The sequence below is a fragment of the Tupaia chinensis genome, unplaced genomic scaffold, assembly GCF_000334495.1.
Source record: "Tupaia chinensis unplaced genomic scaffold, TupChi_1.0 Scaffold000578_2, whole genome shotgun sequence".
In the NCBI taxonomy this organism is placed as follows: Eukaryota; Metazoa; Chordata; class Mammalia; order Scandentia; family Tupaiidae; genus Tupaia; species Tupaia belangeri.
The window spans coordinates 7,512,042-7,537,425 of NW_006160094.1; the positions used below are offsets into that span (position 1 = coordinate 7,512,042).

Below are 25,384 nucleotides of genomic sequence, written 5' to 3' on the forward strand. Positions count from 1 at the left end.
ATGATGCCTACCATGGCAGACAATTTCCATCATTTGCAAAGAAAAAGTATAATGTCATTCATGCCCTAATTGAAAAGGACCAACAATTAACAGCAGAAACAATAGCCAGGTCTTGGTCCAGTTTGTACAATCCTAACCGATAGGGGTTTATTTAGGGCTCCAAAACTGAAGTACCCAGATCAGTTGCAGATAGGAACAGACTTTTCAATGGAAATTTTCAACAAGTGAGATCAAGATTCGGAAGCATTTCTTCGAAGAATTGTAGCAGGAGACAAAACATGGTTTTCCAGTGTGGTCCAGAAAGACGGCGCAGTCCCAGCGAGGCTGCTCAGAGGTGGAGTGGTCTAGTTTGAGTGAAAGCAAGCTGGTCAAGAACAAAGGTCATGGCAACCGTGTTTTTGGACAACCAAGGGTATTTTGTTTGTTGACTTTCTGGAAGGTCAAAGAAGTGTAACATCTGTTTATTATGAGAATGTTTTTGTGGAAGCTTCAGTATTTTTGCTGAAAACCTCTCAGGAAAGCAGCAGAGAATTCTCTGCCTTGATAATGCTCCTGCCGATTCCTCATCAAACGAGGGCAATTTTTCAGGAGTTTCAATGGGATGTTCATCTTTCTCTCTCACTCTTTTTTTTTTTTTTTTTTTTAATGTGTCATTGTGTGTGTATGCACCAGAAAGAGGGAAAGTAACAAAGCACCCTCCCATGGGAAATGGTCACGCCACCATCCTTTCTTCTCCATTTTTACTTTTCAGATTTTAGGCACTCATGTGTATGCATCTGGAATGTTTTTCTACCTGCCAGGTTTGGGATTTGAACTCTTAACAATAGACCATATGGCCATTCCCCTTCCAGTCCTTTTTATAAGAGCACTAATCCACTCATGAAGGCATGCCTTCATTATCTTAACCTTCCAGAGGCTGCAGCCCCAATATGGTTGCATTAAGGTTTAAGTTTCAACATGAATTTTATTTTATTCTTATTTTTTTAAATTTATTTTTGGAGAAGTTTTTTGCTATAGGGTGCATGCGCTCGCCAGTAAGACAGAGAAAGACAAAGAGACAGGAAGAGAGAAATCACCCCTCAGGGGGGATAGCCATATTGCAATCCCTTCTTTTCCATTCTCCTCTCGGGATCTTGGGCATGCACACACATGCGCTCGGCGTGAGTTTAAGCCACTGGGTCCAGGACTCAAACCGCGGTCGGCTACATGGGAATTCAGCAACATAGCCATTACACTAACTGCTGGTTCCTAAACATGAATTTTGAGGAGACACAAATTTTCAAATCGTAGAACCCACTTATACGTAGGTTGACTAGCTGTACAGCTTGATCAGGATTGAGTAAAATGGGAAATCCTGGGCAATCTGGGACAAGTTGGTTGCTATAATACATACATACTTTTCTACCCATCCTAATTATACTTATGTTATTTCTCGAGTGTAATAGATTATGCTCCACAAAACCCATACCTTTTCGGTTTTTTTTTCTTTAGAGGTTTTTGCTATAGGGTGCGTGCACTCACCAGACAGACAGAGAGACAGAGAGACAGAAAGTGAGAAATCACCCCCCAGGGGGGATGGCCACGCCGCAATCCCTTCTCCTCCATTATTCTCTCGGGATCTTGGGCACACACGCACACGCACCGGGCGTGAGTTTTCAGCCACTGGATCCAGGACCCGAACCACGGTCAACTACGTGGGAGTCCAGCGACATAGCCATTACGCTAACTGCTGGTCCCGAAAACCCACACCTTTTCAACCCCTGTGATTTACTAAGTTGATAAGGACTTTAGGAATTATGTAAGCCTGGATTTATTAACTTCTTTCCTCTGTGAGTATAGAACATTTCCCCCCCGAACATTATGGATTTGAAGAACTTACCTTCTTTGGTGGTTTTGTTTTGTTTTAAAAATTAGGTCTTGGGGCCAGAAGATGGTATGGAGGTTAAGGTTCTGGATCCCATGTGGCCAACTGCGGAGTTTGAACCTCAGACCTGGCAGCTTGAAATCATGCTGGGCACGTGGGTGTACATGCCCAAGATCAAAAAGGAGGATGGAAGAGACGGGATGGCCATCTCCCCAGGGATGTGATTTCTCATCTCTCTCTGTCTCTAGCAAGCACACACACCCTATAGCAAAAACTTTAAAAAAAAGTTAGGTTCTTGTCTTTAATATTGTTTTCTTTTTAAACTCAAAATATTTATAGAAAAATGCAGACATAGGTAGTCTAACTTCTTAGAGAGAAATACTAGTTCATATTATTGCTCTCTTCTGTTTTGGTATCCCATCTGTTGTCTACACAGTGATGTCAAACCAAGCCCACTTTTAGTCTGTGCTGTTATAAATAGGATCGGCTGTAGAGGTAACCCCACCCCCACTGGTGCAGTGTGAGAGGATTTGGTTTCAAGTTCATGAAACAGTAAATATGAGAAGTTGCGAAGGGAGGTGGCATGGTCATGACTCAGGATTTCTGTAACATTACAGGACTTCATTCTTTTCTTTCTTTTTTTTTTTGGAAGAATTATTTAATTTATTTATTCATCCATTTATTTTAATTTGAACCAGAGAGAGAGAGACAGAGAGAGAAGGAAAGTGAGAAAGCAAGCCACCAGGTTCAGGACTCAAACCGTGGTTGGCCATGTGGGAGTGTCCAGCGTCTTAACCACCACGCCACCTGTTGATCCCCAGGACTTCATTATTTTCTAAGTAAGTCATGTACTGGGTACAGACTTTAATAGTTAACTTTTCAATACTTTACCAGAACTAGTTAAGTCTTCTAGACTGTTCTGGTTTGTGCTAACTAGAGTCAACCCTATGCAAGATTACATATTCTGCTTAGTAGAAATCTTTCTGGCTTACATATTTGATGCCAAAAGAAAGCCTCTGTTATGTTTAACTTAATGCTCATTTATATGTATGTAAATACACGAATATATGTATACATGTGTACATATAATACATATTTTTTAGTTTTTATATATTCTCTCTCTCTTTTTTCCCCTGTAGGGCATGCACACTTGAGAGAGACAGAAAGAGAGGGAAAGTGAGAAATCACATACCTGGGGGGATGGCCATCCTGCTGTCCCTTCTCTATTCTCCTTTCAAGATTTTGGGCATATTGGGACCAGCAGCTGGCATAATGGCTCTGTCACTGGACTCCCATGTAGTTGACTGCAGTTCGCATACCAGACCCAGTGGCTTAAAACTCACTCCAGGTGGGACCAGCAGTTAGCGTAACGGCTATGTTGCTGGACTCCCACGTAGTCGACCGTGGTTCGTGTCCCGGACCTGGTGGCTTAAAACTCACGCCGGGCGCATATGCGTGCGTGCCCAAGATCCTGAGAGGAGAATGGAGGAGAAGGGATTGTGGCGTGTCCATTCCCCCGGGGGGTGATTTCTCGCTTTCTGTCTCTCTGTCTCTCTTTGTCTGTCTGGCAAGCGCACGTGCCCTATAGCGAAAACCTCTCAAAAAAATAAAAAACAAAAAACAAAACTCACTCTGGGTGCTTATGCGTGCGTGCCCAAGATCGCGAGAGGAGAGTGGAGGAAAAGGGATTGCAGCATGGCTATCCCCCCTGGGGAGTGATTTCTTGCTCTCTGTCTCTCTCTGTCTTTCTGGTGAATGAATGCGTGCACCCTATAGCAAATACCTCTCTCAAAAATAAAAAAAGAGTTTGGGCACATAGGTACACACACTTGGCATGTTTCTCAAACTGCCTAGTCTAGGACTTGAACGACACAGTCAACCATGTGGGATCCAGCTGCCTAACCTTCACACCATCTGCTGATCCTATATATATATTTTTTCTTCCATGAGAGAGGTAACCCAGCAGGATCCTTAGACCACAGGCTACCCTGTGTCTTAGTTAGGCTTGATTATGGACACATGTATATGCCCAGTGTGTATAGTAAGACCTTGGGGTATGAACCTGGTACCTTCCTGTATGGGTTCAGTTGTATTACCACTGCACCATTATCTGGCCCCCAAGTTGTAAGTATTCTTTATATACTCTGGACTCAGACCCTTAGAGATACATGATTTCCAGATATTTTCTCTTGTTTTGTGGTTTGTCTTTTTCACTTTTGGTAGAATCATTTTCTTTTTTTAAATATTTTTTTTTATTAAATTTTATTTTTATTTATTTATTTATTTTTTTTGAGAGATTTTCGCTATAGGGCGCGAGCGCTCGCCAGACAGACAGAGAGAGACATAGAGACAGAAAGCGAGAAATCACCCCCCCAGGGGGGATGGCCACGCCGCAATCTCTTCTCCATTCTCCTCTCGGGATCTTGGGCATGCACGCACACGTGCCCTGCGTGAGTTTAAACCACCAGGTCTGGGACTCGAACTGCGGTCGACTACATGGGAGTCCAGCAACATAGCCATTACGCTAACTGCTGGTCCCTATTTTTCTGTTTTTCTATGCAAAAGTGGATCATGACTTTCCTGGTGACACAGTATCTATGTACCTATCTATATTTTTAATTTCTTATGCTTTTTATGTTTTATCCAAGAAACCATTGCCTAATCCCAGGTTATCTACATTTTCACTGTTTTCTAAGAAGTTTATAGTTTTAGCTCTTAAATTTTAAGTCTTTGATAGATTATTGGTTAATTTTTATTTTTAGACAAGGTCTCACTGTGTTATAATCCTCCTGTCTCAGCCTCCTGAGTAGTTGAGATTTCTGGTGCATGCTACCATATCTGGCTGTTGTTTTGGTTAATTTTTATATATGGGGAAAGGTAGGGGGTCCAGATTAATTTTTTATGGAGATGCCCAATGTCCCCAACCATTTGTTGAAAAGGCTTTCTCTCAGTGAATGGCCTTGGTTCCCTTTTCAAAAATCAGTTGACTGGGGCCAGCAGATGGCATAGTGGTTAAGTCACAGGACTACCATATGACTGACCACAGTTCAAATCCTGTACCTGGTAACTTGAAAATCACTCTGGGTGCGTGTGTGTGTGCGTGCCCAAGATTCTAGGAGGAAAATTGAGGAGAAGGAATTGCGGTGTGGCCATCCCTACTGGGGGGGTGATTTCTTACTTTCCCTTTTGCTGTCTGTGTCTTTCTCTCTCTCCAGTGAGTGCTTGTAAACTATGGCAAATAATCTCTAAAAAATGTTCATTAATTTTTAAAAATCAGTTGATTATAAATGTATAGATTATTTCTAGCTTCTCCACTCAGTTCCATTGATTTTTATATCTCTTATTATACCACACCACCTTGATTACTGAAGTTTTGTAGAAAACTTCAAGAAGTGTGAATTCTGAGTCTTTGAAGTTTGTTCTTTATTTGACACTGTTTTGACTATTTTATATATCCTGAAATCAATGTGAATTTCTGGCAGAAAGCACAGCTATACATTTTGCTGAGGATTACATTAAACCTATAGATCAGTTTTAAGAAGATTGTCATATCAGATCAGCTTTTCAGTATAGATTCATATAACCCCATCCCAAATTGTGAATCATAATATATTTCTTCTGGAGATGTGTACTATGTCATTCTTTTCTTAGCTTTTCTTCTCTTTGTAAAAGAATGTTACCAAGTGGTGTGTGTACTCACTGGAGAGAGAGAGAGAGAGAGAGAGAGAAAGAGAGAGAAAGCGGTCCCCTGGGACATGGTCACGCTCATTCCCTGATGTTCTGTTTTTCTCTCTTGTCACGACTTCGGGCATGCATACTCATGCTCCTGCTCCCACTGGGTTCTATACTCAAACCACACAGTTGGCCACGTGGGATCCAAACCTTAACTACTATGCCACATGATGGCCCCTGTTTTCTTTTTTTTAACGAAATATTTATTTATTTATTTATTTTGGAGAGAGATTTTTGCTATAGGGTGCGTGCACTCGCCATAAGGACCGAGAGAGACAGAGAGACAGAAAGTGAGGGACCAGCAGTTAGCGTAATGGCTATGTCGCTGGACTTCCATGTAGTCGACTGCAGTTTGCGTCTGGGACCCAGTGGCTTAAAACTCACACCGGGCACATGTGTATGTGTGCCCAAGATCCCAAGAGGGAGAACGCAGGAGAAGGGATTGCAGTGTGGCCATCCCCCCTGGGGGGTGATTTCTCACTTTCTGTCTCTCTGTCTCTCAATGTGTCTGGTGAGTGTACGTGCCCTATAGTGAAAACCTCGCCAAAAAAAAAAAAAAAAAAAAAAAAGGAAAAAACAAAAAAAACCCCCCCCCCAGGGGGGATGGCCACCCTGCAATCTCTTCTCCTCCATTCTCCTCTCAGGATCTTGGGCGTGTATGTACATGCACCCAACGTAAGTTTAAGCCACCGGGTCTGGGACTTGAACTGCGGTCAACTACATGGGAGTCCAGCAACAATAGCCATTACGCCAACTGCCGGTCCCATGAATTATTATTATTATTATTTTTTTGGAGAGATTTTCGCTATAGGGTGCGTGCGCTCACCAGACAGACAGAGAGAGAGAGAGAGACAGAAAGCGAGAAATCACCCCTCAGGGGGGATGGTCACGCCGCAATCCTTCTCTTCTATTCTCTTGGGATCTTGGGCACGCACGCACATGCGCCCGGCGTGAGTTTTAAGCCACCGGGTCCGAGGTGTGAACTGCGGTTGACTACGTGGGAGTCCAGCGACTACTGGTTCCCCACGAATTATTTTTTTAATTTAACTTTATTTATTTTAAGTTGACCAGAGAGGACGGAGAGAGTGAGAAAGCAAGCTGCCAAGTCCAGGACTTGAACTGTGGTCAGACACTTGGGGAGTCCAGTGCCATGCTACCATGGCATACATACTCATGCTCCTGGCATGTTTTTCAAGCCACTCAGTTCTAGACTCAAACAACACAGTTGGTCATGTGGGATCCAGACCTTAACCACCGTGCCACCTGCCAGCCCTGCGCTGCCCCCCCACCCCATTTTCTTAACCTTTCTACTAGGAACAGGAAATGCTTGTTCCTGACCACAGTGAAGTCAGACCTTAGATGGACGCATGGTAGTTTCTCTGCATTCTTTTCCTTAAGATTTGTCCTCTCTCAGCCTTGGGGGGTGTGGTAACACTAGAACCTGAAAATCACTGTCCTGATCAGCTCTTTTGGATATTGTTTTTGTTTTTGCTTTTGATTTTCTTTAAATCTAGCAATAGTTTCTTACTAAGGTATCATTTAAGGTATTCATTTTGGGTATTTAATGAATAATTGAATCATGTTGTCCAAATAGAGTATCTTCAAAAGGCTCATGGAAAATGTATGTCATGAAAAAATTATGTATGGATTTCAAAATGTTTTCTACTAAAATAAACTTGTACTCTAATTCTATTTCCACATACTTTTTTTTTTTGAGAGATTTTCACTGTAGGGCGCGTGCGCTCGCCAGACAGACAGAGAGAGACATAGAGACAGAAAGCGAGAAATCACCCCCCAGGGGGGATGGTCACGCCGCAATCCCTTCTCCTCCATTCTCCTCTCAGGATCTTGGGCACGCACGCACACGTGCCCGGCGTGAGTTTTAAGCCACCGGGTCCGGGACGCGAACCGCGGTCGACTACGTGGGAGTCCAGCGACATAGCCATTACGCTAACTGCTGGTTCCCTATTTCCACATACTTTTTGAAGTCCCTTCATATGTTTAGAGGTCATTTTTAAAAATTTTATTTATTATTATTATTTTTAAAAATTTGACCAGAAAGATATACAGAGAGACAGAAAGTGAGGAAGCAAGCTGCCAGGTCCGGGACTCGATCCATGATTGGCCATGTGGGAGTCCAACACCTTAACCATTTCACCACTTGCTGGCCTCTCAGAGGGCATTTTTAAATTTGATTATAATTACTTGGGTTGTCTAGAGCATTATTCATCAAAGCTAATTGCCTACATGCTTATTAATAAAAAGACCATGAAGTGGTGCCAGCAGGTGGCATGGTGGTTAAGATTCTAGACTCCCACATCTCCAACCACGGTTCAAATCCCGGACCTTGCAGTTTGCTTTCTCACTTTCCATCTCTCTCTCTCTCTTTCTGTCTCTCTCTGGTGAGTACATGTGCCCTATAGTAAATTAAAAATAGTAATAAGTAAAATTTGAAAAAAAGATCATGATGTGAACTGCCAGATGCTCCATGCCGGGGCCTGCAAAATCTGTATCTTAATATGGCCTGTAGGTAATTTTAATGTGCTCCAGTTTGGGGAACCATAGATTTAAAAAATATTTTGCTCTGGGAGATCTATCCCATTCAACTGATTAAATTTGTTAACCTGATATTCACTTTAAAAGTTCTGAATAAATTTCAAGGATGGAATATGATTGCTGACTCACCTGATTCTTCATTTAAAACTGGGGTGGGTGAGATTTATTGTGCTAAATCCTGTTTATCTTTGACATATTTTTCTCTGAGTTTATAGTACAGAATTTGTGCTGCGTTGACCCTACTGTGTAGCCTGCTTTAGAAAGTCAGGGTAGAAAGGATTAATTAAATGAAAATCACTGAATCTGTCTGTGCCATTCTCTAACTAAATAAATAGCCTTTTGTGTCCTGCCAGCAGCAGACCTTTTCTGGTTTAGGTTTTCCACATGACTTATTATGAAGTATGACAACTTGTCATGTGTAATCAGCATCACATTAGCCTCATGAGATAGGCACTCCTTTCATCAGCTACTTCCCTTTAATCTGTTGGGGTCGGGCATATGGTAGTCAAGACGTTGTTGCTGGTACCTTTGTGGGATGGCAGTGGTATTGGTGGTAGTGTGATTGGATGTGTGGATGTGTATGTTTTTGGTATGTAGATTTTCCAAAAAAAGGGCAGATAATAGATGGCAGATAAAGAATTCATGTATTCTTTATCCATCATGGTGCATCAAAAATTATAATCGTGTGCTCTGGGATCAGTAATAATTTTACTTCCCTAGAAGATCTAATTTCTCATCTTATTTTTCCATGATTTATTGGGGCCTGGGCAAGTTATTTAAATTCTCTAAGCCTTGGGACCAGCAGTTAGTGTAATGGCTATGTCGCTGGACTCCCATGTAGCCGACTGCGGTTCAAGTCCTGGACCTGGTGGCTTAAACTCACGCCGGGTGCGTGTGCGTGCGTGCCCAAGATCCCGAGAGGAGAATGGAGGAGAAGGGAGTGCAACGTGGCCATCCCCCTGGGGGATGATTTCTCGCTTTCTATCTCTCTGTCTCTCTCTGTCTGTTTGGTGAGTGCATGTTCCCTATAGCAAAAAAACCTCTCACCACCACCACCCCCCCAAAAAAAAAGGGAAAGAAAATTCTCTAGGTCTCATATTCATTATATAATGAGAGTGGACTTGATAGTCTTTATAGACTGTAAATCTAAGTTACAATTCTGATTCAGTTATTGATTAAAGCTCTCATAAGCATGGAGATGGTTTTATTCTTTCTATTCCTCATTCTTTACTAGTCTGTCATGATCCCTCACCATAAATAATGGATCTATTTATGGTCTTATGTAAGTTGTTGGCCTGTTCTTATTATATTGTCTTATATAAAATGACTTCTTAGTTTCTTTCTTTTAACTTTTGTCTTTTTTTTTTTTTTTTTTGAGAGAGATTTTCGCTATAGGGCGCGTGCGCTCGCCAGACAGACAGAGAGACATAGAGACAGAAAGCGAGAAATCACCCCCCAGGGGGGATGGTCACGCCGCAATCCCTTCTCCTCCATTCTCCTCTCAGGATCTTGGGCACGCACGCACATGCGCCCGGCGTGAGTTTTAAGCCTCCGGGTCCGGGACGCGAACCGCGGTCGACTACGTGGGAGTCCAGCGACATAGCCATTACGCTAACTGCTGGTTCCCTTAACTTTTGTCTTTTGAGCGGTCCTCAAAATACCGATAATTTGGGACCAGCAGTTAGCGTAATGGCTATGTTGCTGGACTCTCACGTCGTCGACTGCGGTTCGCATCCTGGACCTGGTGGCTTAAACTCACGCCGAGCACATGTGCATGTGTGCCCAAGATCCTGAGAGGAGAATGGAGGAGAAAGGATTGTGGTGTGGCTACCTCTCCGGGGGGGGATTTTTGCTTTCTGTCTCTCTATCTCTGTCTGGCGAGCACATGCGCTCTATAGCAAAAACCTCTCCAAAAATGAAAAAACAAAACAAAACAACGATAACTTTTTTTAATCCCTCTGAATTTACATATAGCTTTTATCTTATTGTCTGTGTTTCTTCATAAGTGCCCTTTCCTCAGCCAGGTTGTCACATACACGGAGAGAGTACGAAGAGGTTGCTGTCTGTACACACCCGTCTCCTCCTGCAGCCCTCTTCAGTCTTCCTAACAGCAGATGGTGCCACTGTTAAGTCTGGGTACTTTTCTACTCCATGCTTGGCTCATGTTTAGGACAAAGGACATTTCTCAAAGCGTTTATAATCTGATGAGAATGTTAATAAGACCACCAAGCATATAGTATAGTATACATGTAAGTGTCAAACTCTGTAGTACAGACTAGTGATATAAATGTTTAAGGATCAGGGACCAGCAAGTAGTGTAGTGGTTGAGGCGCCGGACACTCCCCACATGGCCAACTGCGGTCGTGAGTCCCAGACCTGGTGGCCTGCTTTCTCACTTTCTCTCTCTGTCAAAATGAAACAAGTGGATGAATAGGTAAAATTAATTAACAGTTCTTTTAAAGAAAAGCTTAGGGACCAGCAGTTAGCATAATGGCTATGTCGCTGGACTCCCACGTAGTTGACCGCGGTTCACGTCCCGGACCCGGTGGCTTAAACTCACGCCAGGCGTGTGTGCGTGCCCAAGATCCCAAGAGGAGAATGGAGGAGAAGGGATTGCGGCATGGCCATCCCCCCTGGGGGGTGATTTCTCGCTTTCTATCTCTCTGTCTCTCTCTCTGTCTGTCTGGCGAGCGCACGCGCCCTATAGCAAAAACCTCTTCACAAAAAAAAAAGGAAAAAAAAAAAGAAAAACTTAAAGATCATGATAGACCCTTAAATGTAGATAGCAGTCAGTGAAGACATTGTAGAGAAGTAAAGAGACTTCAGTTGATGCTTGAAGGGTGGGCAGAATTTAAATAATGAAGAAAAAGAAGGGTATTCCACATTAGGTAAAAATGTAGCAGAATATGTTTGTTAGTGAAGAAATTGGCAGCAAGTCATACTGGATAAAAATAAAATGATAAAATAATAAAAATGATTTTAAAAAACCTCTCTTACTACCTGTAATTTAGTATGGCTTATAGTAATGCATAAGGAAAACTGCAATGGGTAAAATCAGTAGTAGGAAAACTGTCATTTCCAAAGTGGGGTAACAGATCGTAGATGTGCGGTCAGTAAGGTCCTATGCAGTAGAGGTAGCACAGTGCAGTGGATTGTTCTGAGACAAGGCTGAATGAAGAAGTAGAGGGACACTTAGGATTTGTGTATTTGCCATAGGGTGCATGCATGCCCGAGAGAGAGAAAGAAAGAGAAAAAAAGTGAGAAAGCACCCTCCCCACCCCTCCAAGGGGTGATGTCTACTGCAGTCCCTTCTCTTCCATAAGTAATTGTATTATCAGATAGAAGTGAAAAGAAAATATGTAGATAAGCTTCAACACCTCTCTTTAGGGAGACACTTCTCCCATTTTATGACCGTTGGCATAACCTTCCAGGGTTGTTGAATCTGTGGGTGCAGAACCCCTGAATATGGAAAGCTGACTGTATACCATCAGGTTCCAAAACACTCTCTTGATGTGACTCTGGAGAAGGGCAAGGAAATGACCAAGGTACAACTCCGTTAAAACAAACAGCAAGCCTAGAGACCCGGATTAGAGATATGGTCCAGTTTACTAGGAGAATAAAACCTCCAATACTAAGAAGGGAAACCTGTCAGGAAACCTTATGAAAAATAAGCTCTAATAGTTTCTCAACCAAGGCTTACGAAGATCCTCAGGGTTTGTGAATGCCCTGAAATTATTTGCTGAACTTTTGGTGAAGAGAGGCCATTATTTTATCCAGATGTTCTAAGGGACTGGAACCCAAAAAAGCCCTTATGACTAGGAGATCATTATCATAGAGGCAGTTTTGGCCCTTCGGGGTGTTTTTTTTTTTTTTTTTTTTTTTGAGATGTTTTCGCTATAGGGCGCGTGTGCTCGCTAGACACACAGAGAGAGACAGAGAGACAGAAAGCAAGAAATCACCCCCCCAGGGGAGATGGTCAAGCCGCAATCCCTTCTCCTCCATCCTCCTCTTGGGATTTTGGGTACACACGTACACGCGCCCGGTGTGAGTTTAAGCCACCGGGTCCGAGACTTGAACTGCAGTTGACTACATGGGAGTCCAGCGACATAGCCATTACGCTAACTGCTGGTCCCAACAATGTGATTTTTTTTAAGGCATGTATGCAGTGTACAGTAATCAATGATATATATATATTCATCTTTGACATGAAACAGTATGTTAAATTGTGCACAGCTGATAATGTAGATTTTTTGAAATATGCATTAAGTTATCCATATTTTTCACTCTGTGCAATATACCATCTATAACCTCTTTACCTTTTTTACAGGCATTCCTTTATTTATTTATTTATTTATTTTATTTGTGACATAATGCACGTTCTCGCCGGGGAGAGACAGGAAGAAAGCACCTCAGTTGGGATGTGGTCATGCTGTAGTCCCCTTTCCATTTCTCCATCCTGTTGGGATCTGTGGCACATGTACCCCACATGCCTGTTTTCAAGCTATTGAGGCTGGGGTTGAAATGCAGTCGGCCATATGGAATCTTGCTCCCTTACTCACCAGGCCATGGGGCTGGCCCTTACATGCATTCTTGTGTCCACTGAAAATTTTCTCAGGGAACCAGCTGATGGTGTGGAGGTTGCGGTGGCTAAATCCCACATAGCTGACTCTGCAGTTTGAGACTCTGACCTAGCGGCTTAAAAATTATATCCGGCATGTGTGTATGCTTGCCCAGACTCTTGAGAGAAGAATGGAGAAGAGAAGGGATTGAGGTGTGGCCATCCTCCCTGGGAGGTGATTTCTCATTTCCCCTTCCTCCTCTGTCCCTCTCTCTGGCAAGCACGTGTACTCTAAAGCAATAAACCTTCTCCCAAGCAGCTTTTGGTATCTACCATTACCATCTCTATGTTTATGTTCTGGAGTGTGGACAATTGGTTGTGTGTGTGTGTGTGTATATATATACATACATATACACATACATACATTATAATTTTTTTTGAGAGGTTTTTGCTATAGGGTGTGTGCACTTGCCAGAGAGACAGAGAGACAGAAAGCGAGAAATCACCCCTGAGGGGTGATGGCCACGCTGCAATCCCTTCTCCTTCATTCTCCTTTTGGGATCTTGGGCATGCGCACACACGTGCCTGGCATGAGTTTAAGCCAACGGTCTGGGACTCAAACCGTGGTCGACTACATAGGAGTCCAAAGACATAGCCAATGTGCCAAGTTCTGGTCCTGAATTGTTATATGTTAAGTGGAGACATACAGTGTTTGTCTTTTAGCCCAGCTTATTTCATTTAGCATTGTATCTTTGAGGTTTGTCCACTTAGTGTCAAGTGACAGGATCTCATTGTTCCTTATGGCTGTGTAGTAGTCTGTTGTGTGTATATGCCACAGAGAGATAGAAAGCTAGAAATACCCCCCCCCTTCCCTGGGGATGACCATGCTGCAATCCCTTCTTTTCCATTCTCCTCTTGGGATCTTGGGCATGCACACTCACTTTATATCCAAAGTGGTGAAAATTTAGCTTCACTTGTGTGTTTTGGAGCTGTGTTCAAATGTGGGGGAAAAAAGAAAAGAAAGAAAATTGTTAAACGTATATGAGAAGACTTCAAAAGTTCCTGGGAAAGTGAAATTAGAGTTAATTTTATGCAAAACAATTAACAAAAAAAATTTTATTTAACTTTATTTGTTTGTTTAATTTAACCAGAGAGGGGTAGAATGTGAGAGAGAGAGGAAAAGTGAGAAAGCAAGTTGCCAGGTCTAGGATTCAAACCAGTCAGCCATGTGGGAGGTGGGAGTCCAGTGCTTTTCTTTTTCTTTCTTTTTTTTTTTTGGAGAGATTTTTGCTATAGGGCGCGTGCACTTGCCGGACAGAGAGAGACATAGAGACAGAAAGCGAGAAATCTCCCCCCAGGGGGGGATGGCCACGCTGCAATCCCTTCTCCATTCTCCTCTCAGGATCTTGGGCATGCACACACACGCGCCTGGCGTGAGTTTAAGCCACCGGGTCCAGGACTCAAACTGCTGTCATGGGAGTCCAGTGACATAGCCATTACGCCAACTGCTGTTCCCTGGGTGATGTGTTTCTCAAGCTACCATGTCCAGGACTCAAACTTGGTATCTGGGTACTTTAACCTCCATGCCATGGAGCTGGCCCTTCATGGACTTTTTGAAGTCCTTTCATAAAAAGTGGGGCCAGCAGATGGCATAGTGGTTACATTGCTGAACCCTCACATAACCAACTGCAGTTTGAGTCCTGGACCTGTGGTTCGAAAATCATGCTAGGCATTTGTGCATGTGTGCCCAAGATCCCAGAAGGAGAATGGAGAAGGAATTGCAGCATGGCCATCCCCTTTGGGGGATGATTCCTCACATTCCCTCTCACTGTCTCTGTCTCTGTCTCTCTCTCTGGTGAGGACATGTGCCCTTAGGGAATAAGCTCTATAAAGAAGAAAAATACTAATAGTATACCATTAAAAATGTGGGGCCTAGCCAGGTGGCTAGATCCCACATGACCAACTTTACAAGTCCCAGACCCAGTGACTTGAAAGACATGCTTGTGTGTGTGTGTGCCCAAAATTCTGAGGAGAATGGAGAAGGGATTGCAGCATGCTCCCCCACCCCTGCGCAGGGGTGATTTCTTACTTTCTTTTTCTTTCTCTCTCTCTTCAGTGAGTGCATGTGCCCTATAACAAACTAAAACAAAGGCATCCAGGGCAGGCCCCATGCTTTCATGGTTAAAGGATCCAGGTCCCAAATGGCCAGCTACATGGTTCAAGTCCCAGCCCTGGTAGCTTGAAAAACACTGGATGTGTGTCCAAAATCTGGACAGGAAGGAGAAATGTAGGAGAAGGTATTGCATCATGCTTTGCTCCATTAAGGGGCGCTTGCTTTCACTTCTCTCTCTCCCCATCTCTCTCTGGTAAGCATATGTACCCTTCCGGCAAACTATTTTTTTAATGTGACCAAAGTGAGATATAATGAAAAATCTTTATGATTCGAAGTGTGGGGATTGAACATCTCTCACCACCACTAAAATAACCTGAATTATTTTATTTGGCTTTCATACACTTATTTATTTATTTATTTTTCAAGATATTTTTCATCATAGGGTGCGTGCATTTGCTGGAGAGAGAAGGAAAGTGAGAAATCACCCCTTGGGATGACCACATTGCAATTCCTTCTCCATTTTCCTAATGGGATTTTGGACATGCATCACGTCCAGCATGATTTTCAAGCCTCCAGGTCCAAGATTTGAACTGTGGTTGGCCATGTGGGAGTCCAGTGCCTTAACCACTATGCCCCACTTTTTTATTTTATTTTTTTTTATGAATACATTGTGAGGCTGACCCAACAGCCTAGTGGTTAAGGAATATAACTCCCACATGGTTGACTAAGACACAGTCCCTGCATGTGACTTGAAAATATGCTTGGCATGTGAGTATGCGTGCCCAACGTCCCAGGAAGAGGGAGAAATGGAGGAGATTATGTCATAAGCACACCTCATTCTGAGGTGCTTTCTACCTTTCCTCCTCTGTTGCTCTCACCCTGGCAAGCTCACGTGCTCTCTACCAACTTGAAAAAAAAGAAAAGAATTTATCGTGTCCAAAAGAGAGAGGACTCTTGCATAGTAATACTTTTCCCAATTTCCTTGTGAATTAATATGTTTTTAAATGTTCTACTTTTTTCTCTTCCTGGCAGAAACATTTAGAAAGATAGTTTATTCTATTCTATTTTTAGCAGATTTCACTCTCTATAGATAATTCTACTAAAGATTTTCTCTTTCTTTCTTTCTTTTTTTTTTTTTTTTTAATTTTTGCCATAGGGCACTAATGCTGTCTGGAGAGAGAAAGAAAGAAAGAAAGAAAGAAAGAGAATGAGAGAAAGCAAGAAATCACCTCCCAAAGGGGATAGCCACACTGCAATCTTTTTTCCTCTATTCTCTCAGGATTTTGAGCGCGCCCACACACATGCCTGGTGTGTTCTTCAAGCTGCCTGTTCCAGGACTAGAACCACACAGAGTCAGCCATGTTGTAGCCAACATCCTAACCACCATACCAACTGTTGGCCCAGATGTTTTCTTTTTTTAAGAATTACTTAATTTTGAGACCAGCAGCTGGCATAATGGCTATATCACTGGACTCCCATGTAGTCAACCGCAGTTCCTCATCTGGTGGCTTAAATTCATGCCAGGTGCATGTGCATGCGTGCCCAAGATCCCGAGAAGAGAATGGAAGAGAAGGGATTGCAGCGTGGCCATCCCCCCTAGAGGGTGATTTCTTGTTTTATCTCTTTGTTTCTCTCTCTTTTTCTGGTGAGCGCACATGCCCTATAGCAAAAACCTCTCAAAAAAAAAAAAAAAAAAACAAAAAGGGAAAGGAAAGGTAATCAAGGCTGGGACAGCCAGTGGTGTGGTTTTTAAGGTGCTGGATCCCACATGACTGACTGCATGGCTCCAGTCCTGATGGCTTAAAAACACACCAGGCCCAAAAAGGAGAATGGAGGAGAAGGGATTGCGGCGTGACCATCCCCCCTGGGGGGTGATTTCTCGCTTTCTGTCTCTATGTCGCTCTCTGTCTGTCTGGCAAGCGCACACGCACTACAGTGAAAATCTCTCCCAAAAAAACAAAACAAAACAAAACAAAAAAAAACAAAAACCAAAGAATTACTTAATTACTCAATTTTACTTATTTATTTATTTACTGTTAATATTTAATTTGACCAGAGAGAGAGAAGGAAAGTGAGAAAGGAAGCTACCAGGTCTGGGTTGAACTGCTGTGGTTATGTGGGAATCCAGCACCTTAACAATCATGGCCCTTGTTGGCTCTGGTTTTCTTTTTCTTAAGAAAGTATCTCCTGTTCTCCCTAGCCTCAATAATAAGTTTTGACTTTATATTTTCTGACTTAGTAGTTAAAATGTGTGCTGGGGCTGGCAGGTGGCATGGTGGGTCGGGCGCTGGACTCCCACATGGCTGACCATGGTTTGAGCCCTGACCTGGTGGCTTGCTTTCTCACTTTCCCTCTTTCTTGCTCTCACTCTGTTCCCCGCTGATCAAATTAAAATAAATAACTACATACATACATACATACACACACACTTAAATAAAGTTAAAATTTTAAAAACGTGTGCTAATGACTTCTCTCTCCCTCATCTAATAGTAACATTCTTGTTGGTTTCAGGGATTCAACTAGATGTAGCTTCACAATCTCTGGATGAAGAAGTTTTATTAAAAATTAAAGCTGAAATTGAAGAAGAGCTTAAATCCCTGGACAAAGAAATTTCTGAAGGTCTGTTCTTATTTCCACAGTTAATTAGCAACTTGTGTTTGGTTGCCTTAGTTTGATGTTCACAGTAGAGCGTTCTAAGTGTCACACTTCAGTGGTAGAGAATGAAAACAGTGAGATTGGGAGGTAGCTTTAATCTTTCCTAGGGGTGTGATTACAAAAGTTCCCAACTGTACCCAGTAATTTAGATGTAGGCTTTTTTTTTTTTTTTTTTTTGAGAGAGGTTTTTGCCATAGAGCGCGTGCGCTCTCCAGACAGACAGAGAGAGACATAGAGACAGAAAGCAAGAAATCATCCCCCAGGGGGGATGGCCATGCCACATTCCCTTCTCCTCCATTTTCCTCTCGGGATCTTGGGCATGCACGCACACGTGCCCGGCGTGAGTTTTAAGCCACTGGGTCCGGGACGTGAACCGCGGTCAACTACATGGGAGTCCAGCGACATAACCATTACGCTAACTGCTGGTCCCTAGATGTAGACTTTTCTTTTTTTAAGAGAGGTTTTTGCTATAGGGTATGTGTGTTTGACGGAAAGCGAGAAATCACCCTCCTCCCCAGGGGGATGACCATGCCACAATCCCTTCTCCTCCACTCTCCTCTCAGGATCTTGGGCATGCACGCACATGTGCCTGGCGTGAGTTTAAGCTCCCAGATCTGGGACTCAGACTGTGGTCGACTACATGGGAGTCCAGCAATGTAACCACTACGCCATCTGCTTGTCCCAGGTCATGGTTCAAGTCTTGGATCTGGCAACTTGCTTTCTCCCTTTCCCTTTCTCTCTGTTTCTCTGGTCAAATTGAAAAATAACAATAACAAATAGAATTAAATAAATAAATAATTATTTAAAAAACAGAGAGAAGTATATATAGTTCATGTGCCATAAAATTCAACCATTTCATTTATTTATTTATTTATTTATTTATTTATTTATTTATTTATTTTAGAGGTTTTTGCTATAGGGTGTGTGCGCTCACCAGACAGAGACAGAGACAGAGAGACAGAAAGAGAGAGAAATCATCCCCCAGGGGGGATGGCCACGCTGCAATCCCCTCTCCTCCGTTCTCCTCTTGGGATCTTGGGCATGCATGCACACGCACCTAAGCCACCGAGTCCGGGACTCGATCCGCAGTCGACTATGTGGGAGTCCAGCGACATAGCCATTACGCTAACTGCTGGTCCCTTTATTTATTAATTTTTAATTTGCCATAAGGTGCTTGTGCTGGCCAGGGTGGAGAGAAAGGGAGAGACAGAGAAAGTAAGAAAGCACCCTCCATGGCTATGACGCAATCCCTTCTCCTCCGCTCTTGGGGCTTTGGGCATTCATGGACATGTGCCCAGTGTGCTTCAGGTCGTCAGGTCAGGACTTGAACCGTGCAGTCAACTACGTGGGGTCCAGCTCTGTTAACCAGTATGCCCCTAACTGGTCCCGATTCACCCATTTAAAAAGCACACTTTAGTGGGTTTGAGAATTTGTTCATAGACTGGTACAGTGAACTCCACAGTCTAAATTTGGATTACTTTCAACTTTCATAATGAAAGGTGTATGTATGTGTTAGTAGTCACTTCCCATCTCATTCCCTCTCTTCCGTGCCCCACCCCCCACCAAGGTAACCTGAATCACTTTATGCTTCTGTGGATTTCCCTGTTCCGCACACACATCGAAGTAGAATCGTGTGCCATCTGGTCTTTTGTGACTGGTGTCTTTTACTTAGCATGGTTTCCAATGATCCTCTGTTGTAGCAGATAGGGACAAAGTGCTTCACTGTTTTTTATACTTGAGTGATACTGCATTGTGTGGATATACCACATTTTGTTTATCTGGTCATCCATCAATAGACATGTCGGTTGTTTCCACTTTTGTCTATTACGTATTACATTGCTAGAAATGGTCTTATATAGGTTTTTGTGTGGATGTATATTACACAATATCTGTTTCTTTTTAGTATAAGAGAAAGCTTAAATAGGAGAAGAGAGAGATAGGTGATCTTAACTTTTTTTTTTTAAATTTGCTATAGATTGCGTGAACTTGTTAGAAAGAAAGCACCTCCCTGGGGGATGGGCACACCATAATCCCTTCTCCTCATTCTCTTCGCTGTTACTTTCGTCATGCATGTGCATGCAGCCAATGTGCTTTTCAGGCTACTGGATCTGGGACTTGAACTGTGCTGTTGGCCATGTGGGACCTAGCCACTGTAACCACTACACCCAGCTGGCCTGAGATAAACACTCTTGACAAGATCTGCTGTGATCTTCCACTCTAGCTTCCTGCTTAGCGAGAGTTACAGGCGCATGCTACTGGCCAGTCTGCCCAAGTCTGGGATCCCAACTTGGGCCTTTAATATGGCTCTCACTGCATGTAGTGGAACCTTCCTGCATGCACTCCTGAGGCTGGGACCAGCCCAATAAGTTTTAATAAGCTAAATTACAAATTGTATTTATAAATCTCTTTCCTGTTAGTAGAGAAGGTATTTGAATAGAAATTTATAAATAGTTCAGAAACTTAATGTTAGTCTCCTTTTTAAAATTCTTTTATCTATTTTTTTTGGAGAGGTTTTTACTATAGGGCACGTGCCAGAAAGACAGAGAGAGACGGAGAGACAGAAAGCGAGAAATCACCCCCCAGGGAGGATGGCCATGCTGCAATCCCTTCTCCTCCGTTCTCCTCTCGGGATCTTGGGTATGCACACACACACGCCCTGCGTGTGTTTTAAGCCACCGGGTCTGGGACACAAACCATGGTCGACTACGTGGGAGTCCAGCGACATAGCCATTACACTAACTGCTGATTCCCCTATAGCACAACTTTTGACATTGCATATTAATTTAGGATCTTGTGGGGCCAGCAGTGGCGTGGTGGTTAAGGCACTGGATTCCCACATGCTTGACTGTGGTTCAAGTCCCAGACCTGGCAGCTTGAAAGTCACAACAAACAAACAAATAAATAAATGTTTTTTAAACAGTAAAAATGAAAAATAAATTGGGATTTTCCTCTGCCCTGTCTGTAGCCTTTACCAGCACAGGCTTTGACCGGCACACCTCTCCAGTGTTCAGCCCTGCTAACCCGGAAAGCTCCATAGAGGACTGCCTGGCCCACCTCGGAGGAAAAGTGTCCCAGGACCTGAAAGAGCCCCTGCACAGAGCAGCGCAGACGCTCCTCAGCCAGTGAGTTACCGTGGCCGAGCGGGGAGCGCGTCTCTGGTAGTCTGGACTTCTCCCAGCGCTGGATTGGTTAAGGCTTTGTTTTAGGTGAACAGTGTCCCTTCTCTCACTTTTCTTCACATTTTTTTCTTTTGCTTTCCCAAGCATCTGTTTATGTTTTAAATGACAACTTTTTATTAACACAGTGATTTAGCTATCCCAAGATAGATTTCATAATTTCTATTTACATGTCGACCTTCCAGATTTTCACAAGCGCTCTTACTGAATTGAAATACAAGCAGTTCCACTTGTGCTGACCACTTTTGACTGCCCCATATGTTATACCATATGCCCTAGTGGCCTGCAGAGAGAACACGGTGAGGGCCGTGTGCATCGTCCTGTGATTACGATCGCATCTGTGTTTTAGATCTCTGTCCTTGACGTTGTGTCTATACCAGGCGCTGCTCCACTCTGGGGTTGCGTTCCCTCAGTGATGGCTCGCACAGGGCTGCGCTTGTCTCAGTGATGGCTCTGACCACAGGAAAGTCAAAGGCCAGGAGCTAGTGATAATGAAAGCATAGGCCTAGCACCCGTGGCATGTTTGCTAGCACAGCACACTATGGGGCATGGAAGCTGCATGCCAGCTGCAGTTAGCTGAGTCTTCACCCCAGCCCGAGAACACGCCAGGTGAGCCCAGGGTGCTGGTGGCCTAGAAGGCTGGCGGGGGTCGGGGTGTGGCTGACTGCGCTGGAGGGTGCGTCCCTCCCTGCCTCCTTACTTTCCTCCTTCCCTCGCTCTTCCTCATGTATGCACGCATTCTCCTGTGAATTTAAGGAAAGGATAATCGGACTGAGTGGGTGGTGTAGTGGTTAAGGCGGTAGACTCCCACATGGGCAACTGTGGTTCGAGTCCTAGACCTGGTGGTCTGAGACTCACACCGGCTATGTTGTGTGCACATGTCCCAGAAAAATCCCAAGAGGAGAATAAGAGAGGAGGGATTGTGGCATGGCCATCTCCCTGGGGGATAATGGAAATATATTAAAGTAGAACCAAGTAGCTTACTGTAAATTTTAAAAATCAATTTCCCCTAATTCTTTTTTGAGAATTATTAAGGAACTGGTCTGAAAAACATATTTGTCTTAATGAAGAGTAACAACTTTATAAAGCAGAAATGAAAACTACTTTTCACTAAAAGCTGAAATTCAGATGCTAAATCACTGCTGTAGGAAGGTAATTCTTTATTTTCTTTTTAAGAATTATTTTATTTAACTTTATTTATTTATTTTAATTTGACCAGAGAGGGACAGAGTGAGAGAGAGAGTGAGAGAGAGGGAAAGTGAGAAAGCAAGATGCCAGATCTGGGACTTGAACTGTGGTTGGCCATGTGGGAGTCCTGCACCCTTTACCACCATACCACCTGCCAACCCCTAATTCTTTATTTTCACGTAGGCAAAGTTTATAGTTTCTCTTTTGTTAGAAGGAAACAATTTGGGCTTTACGAGACTTCAGTTTGTTTTTGCATATTCTAGTGAAATGAGTAAATGTAAAACTTCTAATTATACTGAGGCAATAAAATAAAATGTTTGGATTTTCTTAACCTCATATACAAAGAAATTTTTTAAAGAATTATTTTATTTACTGTTATTATTTTTAAATTTTGCTATAGGGCACATGTACTCACCAGAGAAAGGGAGAGAGAGAGAAAGTTAGAAAGTAAGCTGGCAGGTCTGGACTCAGACTGCATTTGGTCATGCGGGAGTCCAGCACTTGGCCCCCATGTACAGAGAAATTTAAAAATAAATGTAGAGAGGGGGCCAGCAGGTGACGTGGTGGTTAAGGCACTGGACATTCCCACATGGCCAACCATGGTTGGAGTCCCAGACCTAGTGGCTTGCTTTCTTACTTTCCCTCTCTCTCTCCCTCTCTCTTGTCTTTCTGGTCGATTAAAATAAATGAATGAATAAATAAAATTAAATAAATAATTTTTTTAAAAAAGAAAATAATTAATGTAATGAGAAGGATCTGGGTATCAGGAAGTAAAATTTAAATGGGAATTTGAATTTATAGCAGTGTTTTTCAAGAAATGTTTCCTGAAGGGGCCAGCAGGTGGTGTGGTGGTTAAGGGTGCTGGACTCCCACATGACCAACCACGGGTTCAAGTCCTGGGCCTGGTGGCTTGCTTTCTCACTTTCCCTCTCACTCTTGCTCTGTCCCTCTCTGGTCAATTTAAATAAAAGTTAAATAATTCTGAAAGAAATAAAGAAAGAGAGAGAGAAAGAAAGAGAGAAAGACAGAAAGACAGAAAGAAAGAAAGACAAAGACAGCGAGAAAGACACAGAGACAGATAGAAAGACAGACAGAAAGAAAGACAAAGACAGAAAGACAGACAGAAAGAAAGACAGAAAGACAGAAAAACAGAAAGACAGAAAGACAGACAGACAGGCAGAAAGACAGACAGAAAGACAGACAGACAGACAGAAAGACAGACAGACAGAAAGACAGACAGAAAGACAGACAGACAGAAAGAAAAAAGTGTTTCCTGGAGCTTTAAGCACTGAGGTGCAGTAGGGCCTGGCAGGAGAGGAGCTGACTGAGGGGACGGGGCTCATTAGGACCAGTATCCTCTTAACCCAGAGCACCTAGTCCTTTCTGTATTTTACATATTGAAGTTATGTGTAAGATTTGAAGAAGGACATGCGCTGCTTGGTCAAAAAACGAAAACAAGCAAACAAAACAAACAAATAAAACCCTTGTAAAAGCTGTTGGAGCTGAGAAGAAAGTAACTGAGCGAAATGGGCCAACAATTCTGTTTTCAACTTTAATACAAACTTGGACTTGTGCAAACCATTTCAATCTCTTTATCTCAGTGTTAATTCTAACCTTACTGGGATATTGTACACTCTCTGAGGAATATCATCTTGTTCTTTTTGTTTTTTTTTAAATTACTGTGGCTTTAGAGTTCCTTTCATCATCTACAGGAAAAATTGGTATCTTTTTACTCACGTTATGTTTTGGGGGAAAAAAAGAAGAAAACTGGTTTGAATGAACATTTTTTCTAAGCTCCAGATAGTTATATAGTTATTTTTAAGTTGGTTGCATATCAAAGTCAGGTCTCTTCATGACAAATCTTTTTTTTTTTGAGAGGTTTTCACTATAGGGCGTGTGCGCTCGCCCGACAGACAGAGAGAGACATAGAGACAGAAAGCGAGAAATCACCCCCCAGGGGGGATGGTCACGCCGCAATCCCTTCTCCTCCATTCTCCTCTCGGGATCTTGGGCATGCACGCACACGCGCCCGGCGTGAGTTTTAAGCCACCGGGTCTGGGACGCAAACCGCAGTCGACTACGTGGGAGTCCAGCAACATAACCATTACGCTAACTGCTGGTTCCCATGACAAATCTTTTTTCAGAGATCTGTGTTTGAAAGTTTTAATGTCTGGGAGCCATCAGGTGGTGTGGAGGTTAAGGTGTGGGACCCCCACATGGCTGACTGCAGTTTGAGTCCCAGACTTGGCAGCTTGAAACTCACACCAGGCGTATGTGTATGTGTGCCCAAAATCCTAGGAGAAAAATGGAGAAGGGATTGTGGCCTGGCCAGACCCCTGGATGGTGATTTCTCACTCTCCTTCTCACTGTGTCTCCTCAGCAAGCACATGCACGCTATGGCAAAAACTTAAAAAAAAATTAAGTTTTGAAGGTCTGTTATTACACAGGCTGAAGACACACTCTCTCTCTTTTTTTTTAATTGCCAGAAAGTGAATATATTTGTTCATCAGCCAGATCCAGCATGCCTGGCATGTTTCTCAGGCCACTGGACCGGGATTTGAGCAGCCCTGTGGGATCCACCTCCCATAACCATTAGGCTACAAGGCTGACCATGAAGGCAGTAACTTTAGGCGGAAAAAAATCACTTTTGTTTAAGTGGGAAATTCATTCTAAACTCTTCATGTAAAAGAACAAGAGCTGTTACTGGTCTCCCCTTTCTCCCCCTTTTCTTGTTTATTTTTAAAAATTTTACTCTGAGGGCACCTGCGCTTGCCTGGGAGGGAGGGGGGAAGAGAGGGAGAGACAGAAAAAGGGAGAAAGCACCCCCCCACGGGGATGACCATGTTGCAGTCCCTTCTCCTCCACTCCCGTTTCAGGATTCTGGATGCGTACACACACACATACCCTGTATATTTTTCAAGCTGCTGTGTCTGCAACTGAAATTGCATCGTCAGCCATGTGAGATCAGCCGCCTGTTTAGGCACTAGGCCACTGCCTGACCCCTTCTTTGCTTTATTCTTCTTGCTCGTTCGGGGACTGGTTTCAACTCTGTACTTTTTTTTCTTATAATTATTTTATTTAAAAAATAATTTTGCCAGAGAGTGTGTGTGCTTGCCAGAAGAGATGGAGCAGGAGGGAGTAAGAAAGCCCCCTCTGGGGCATGGTGGTGCCCGCCCTATAGAAAGCCCCCTCTGTGGGGGATGGTCATGCTGCGATCCCTTCTCCCCCATTTCTCCCGACTTTTGGGATTTGGGGCATGTACACATACATGCCTGGCATATTTCTTAGTCCACCGGGTCCAGGATTCAAACCACACAGTCAACCAAGTGGGGTCCATCTGCCTTAACCACCATGTTACCGGCTGGCCCCTCAACTACTTAATTTTCTATGTGTTAGTTTTTTTGGAATGTTTCAGTCTACTGCATCTTTTATGTGCATACATATGTGTACATGTAATATTCCAAGTTGTATTTTATTCTGAAGGGAGCTGAACTACCTCAGCCTGATAGACAGACCACTGATAAGGACCCCTATGATCTGTA

General features: G+C 43.2%; 1 protein-coding gene across 4 annotated transcripts in view; it reads left to right on the forward strand.

Annotated features, from left to right (window-relative positions):
- BCL2L13 (BCL2 like 13) overlaps nucleotides 1–25,384 on the forward strand; it is a 120,906-nt gene that overhangs the window by 38,354 nt on the left and 57,168 nt on the right. For 2 of the 4 annotated variants that reach the window (XR_003551022.1, XM_006158350.3), the window contains exons 3-4: nucleotides 17,335–17,442; nucleotides 20,444–20,600. Coding sequence is in view for 2 of the 4 variants with exons in the window: in XM_006158350.3 (XP_006158412.1) it covers nucleotides 17,335–17,442; nucleotides 20,444–20,600 (265 nt within the window). In the remaining 2 variants the exon portion in view is untranslated. Of the gene's footprint in view, nucleotides 1–17,334; nucleotides 17,443–20,443; nucleotides 20,685–25,384 lie in introns of all 4 variants that reach the window. The other 2 variants (XR_003551023.1, XM_006158351.3) reach the window with 2 other exon arrangements.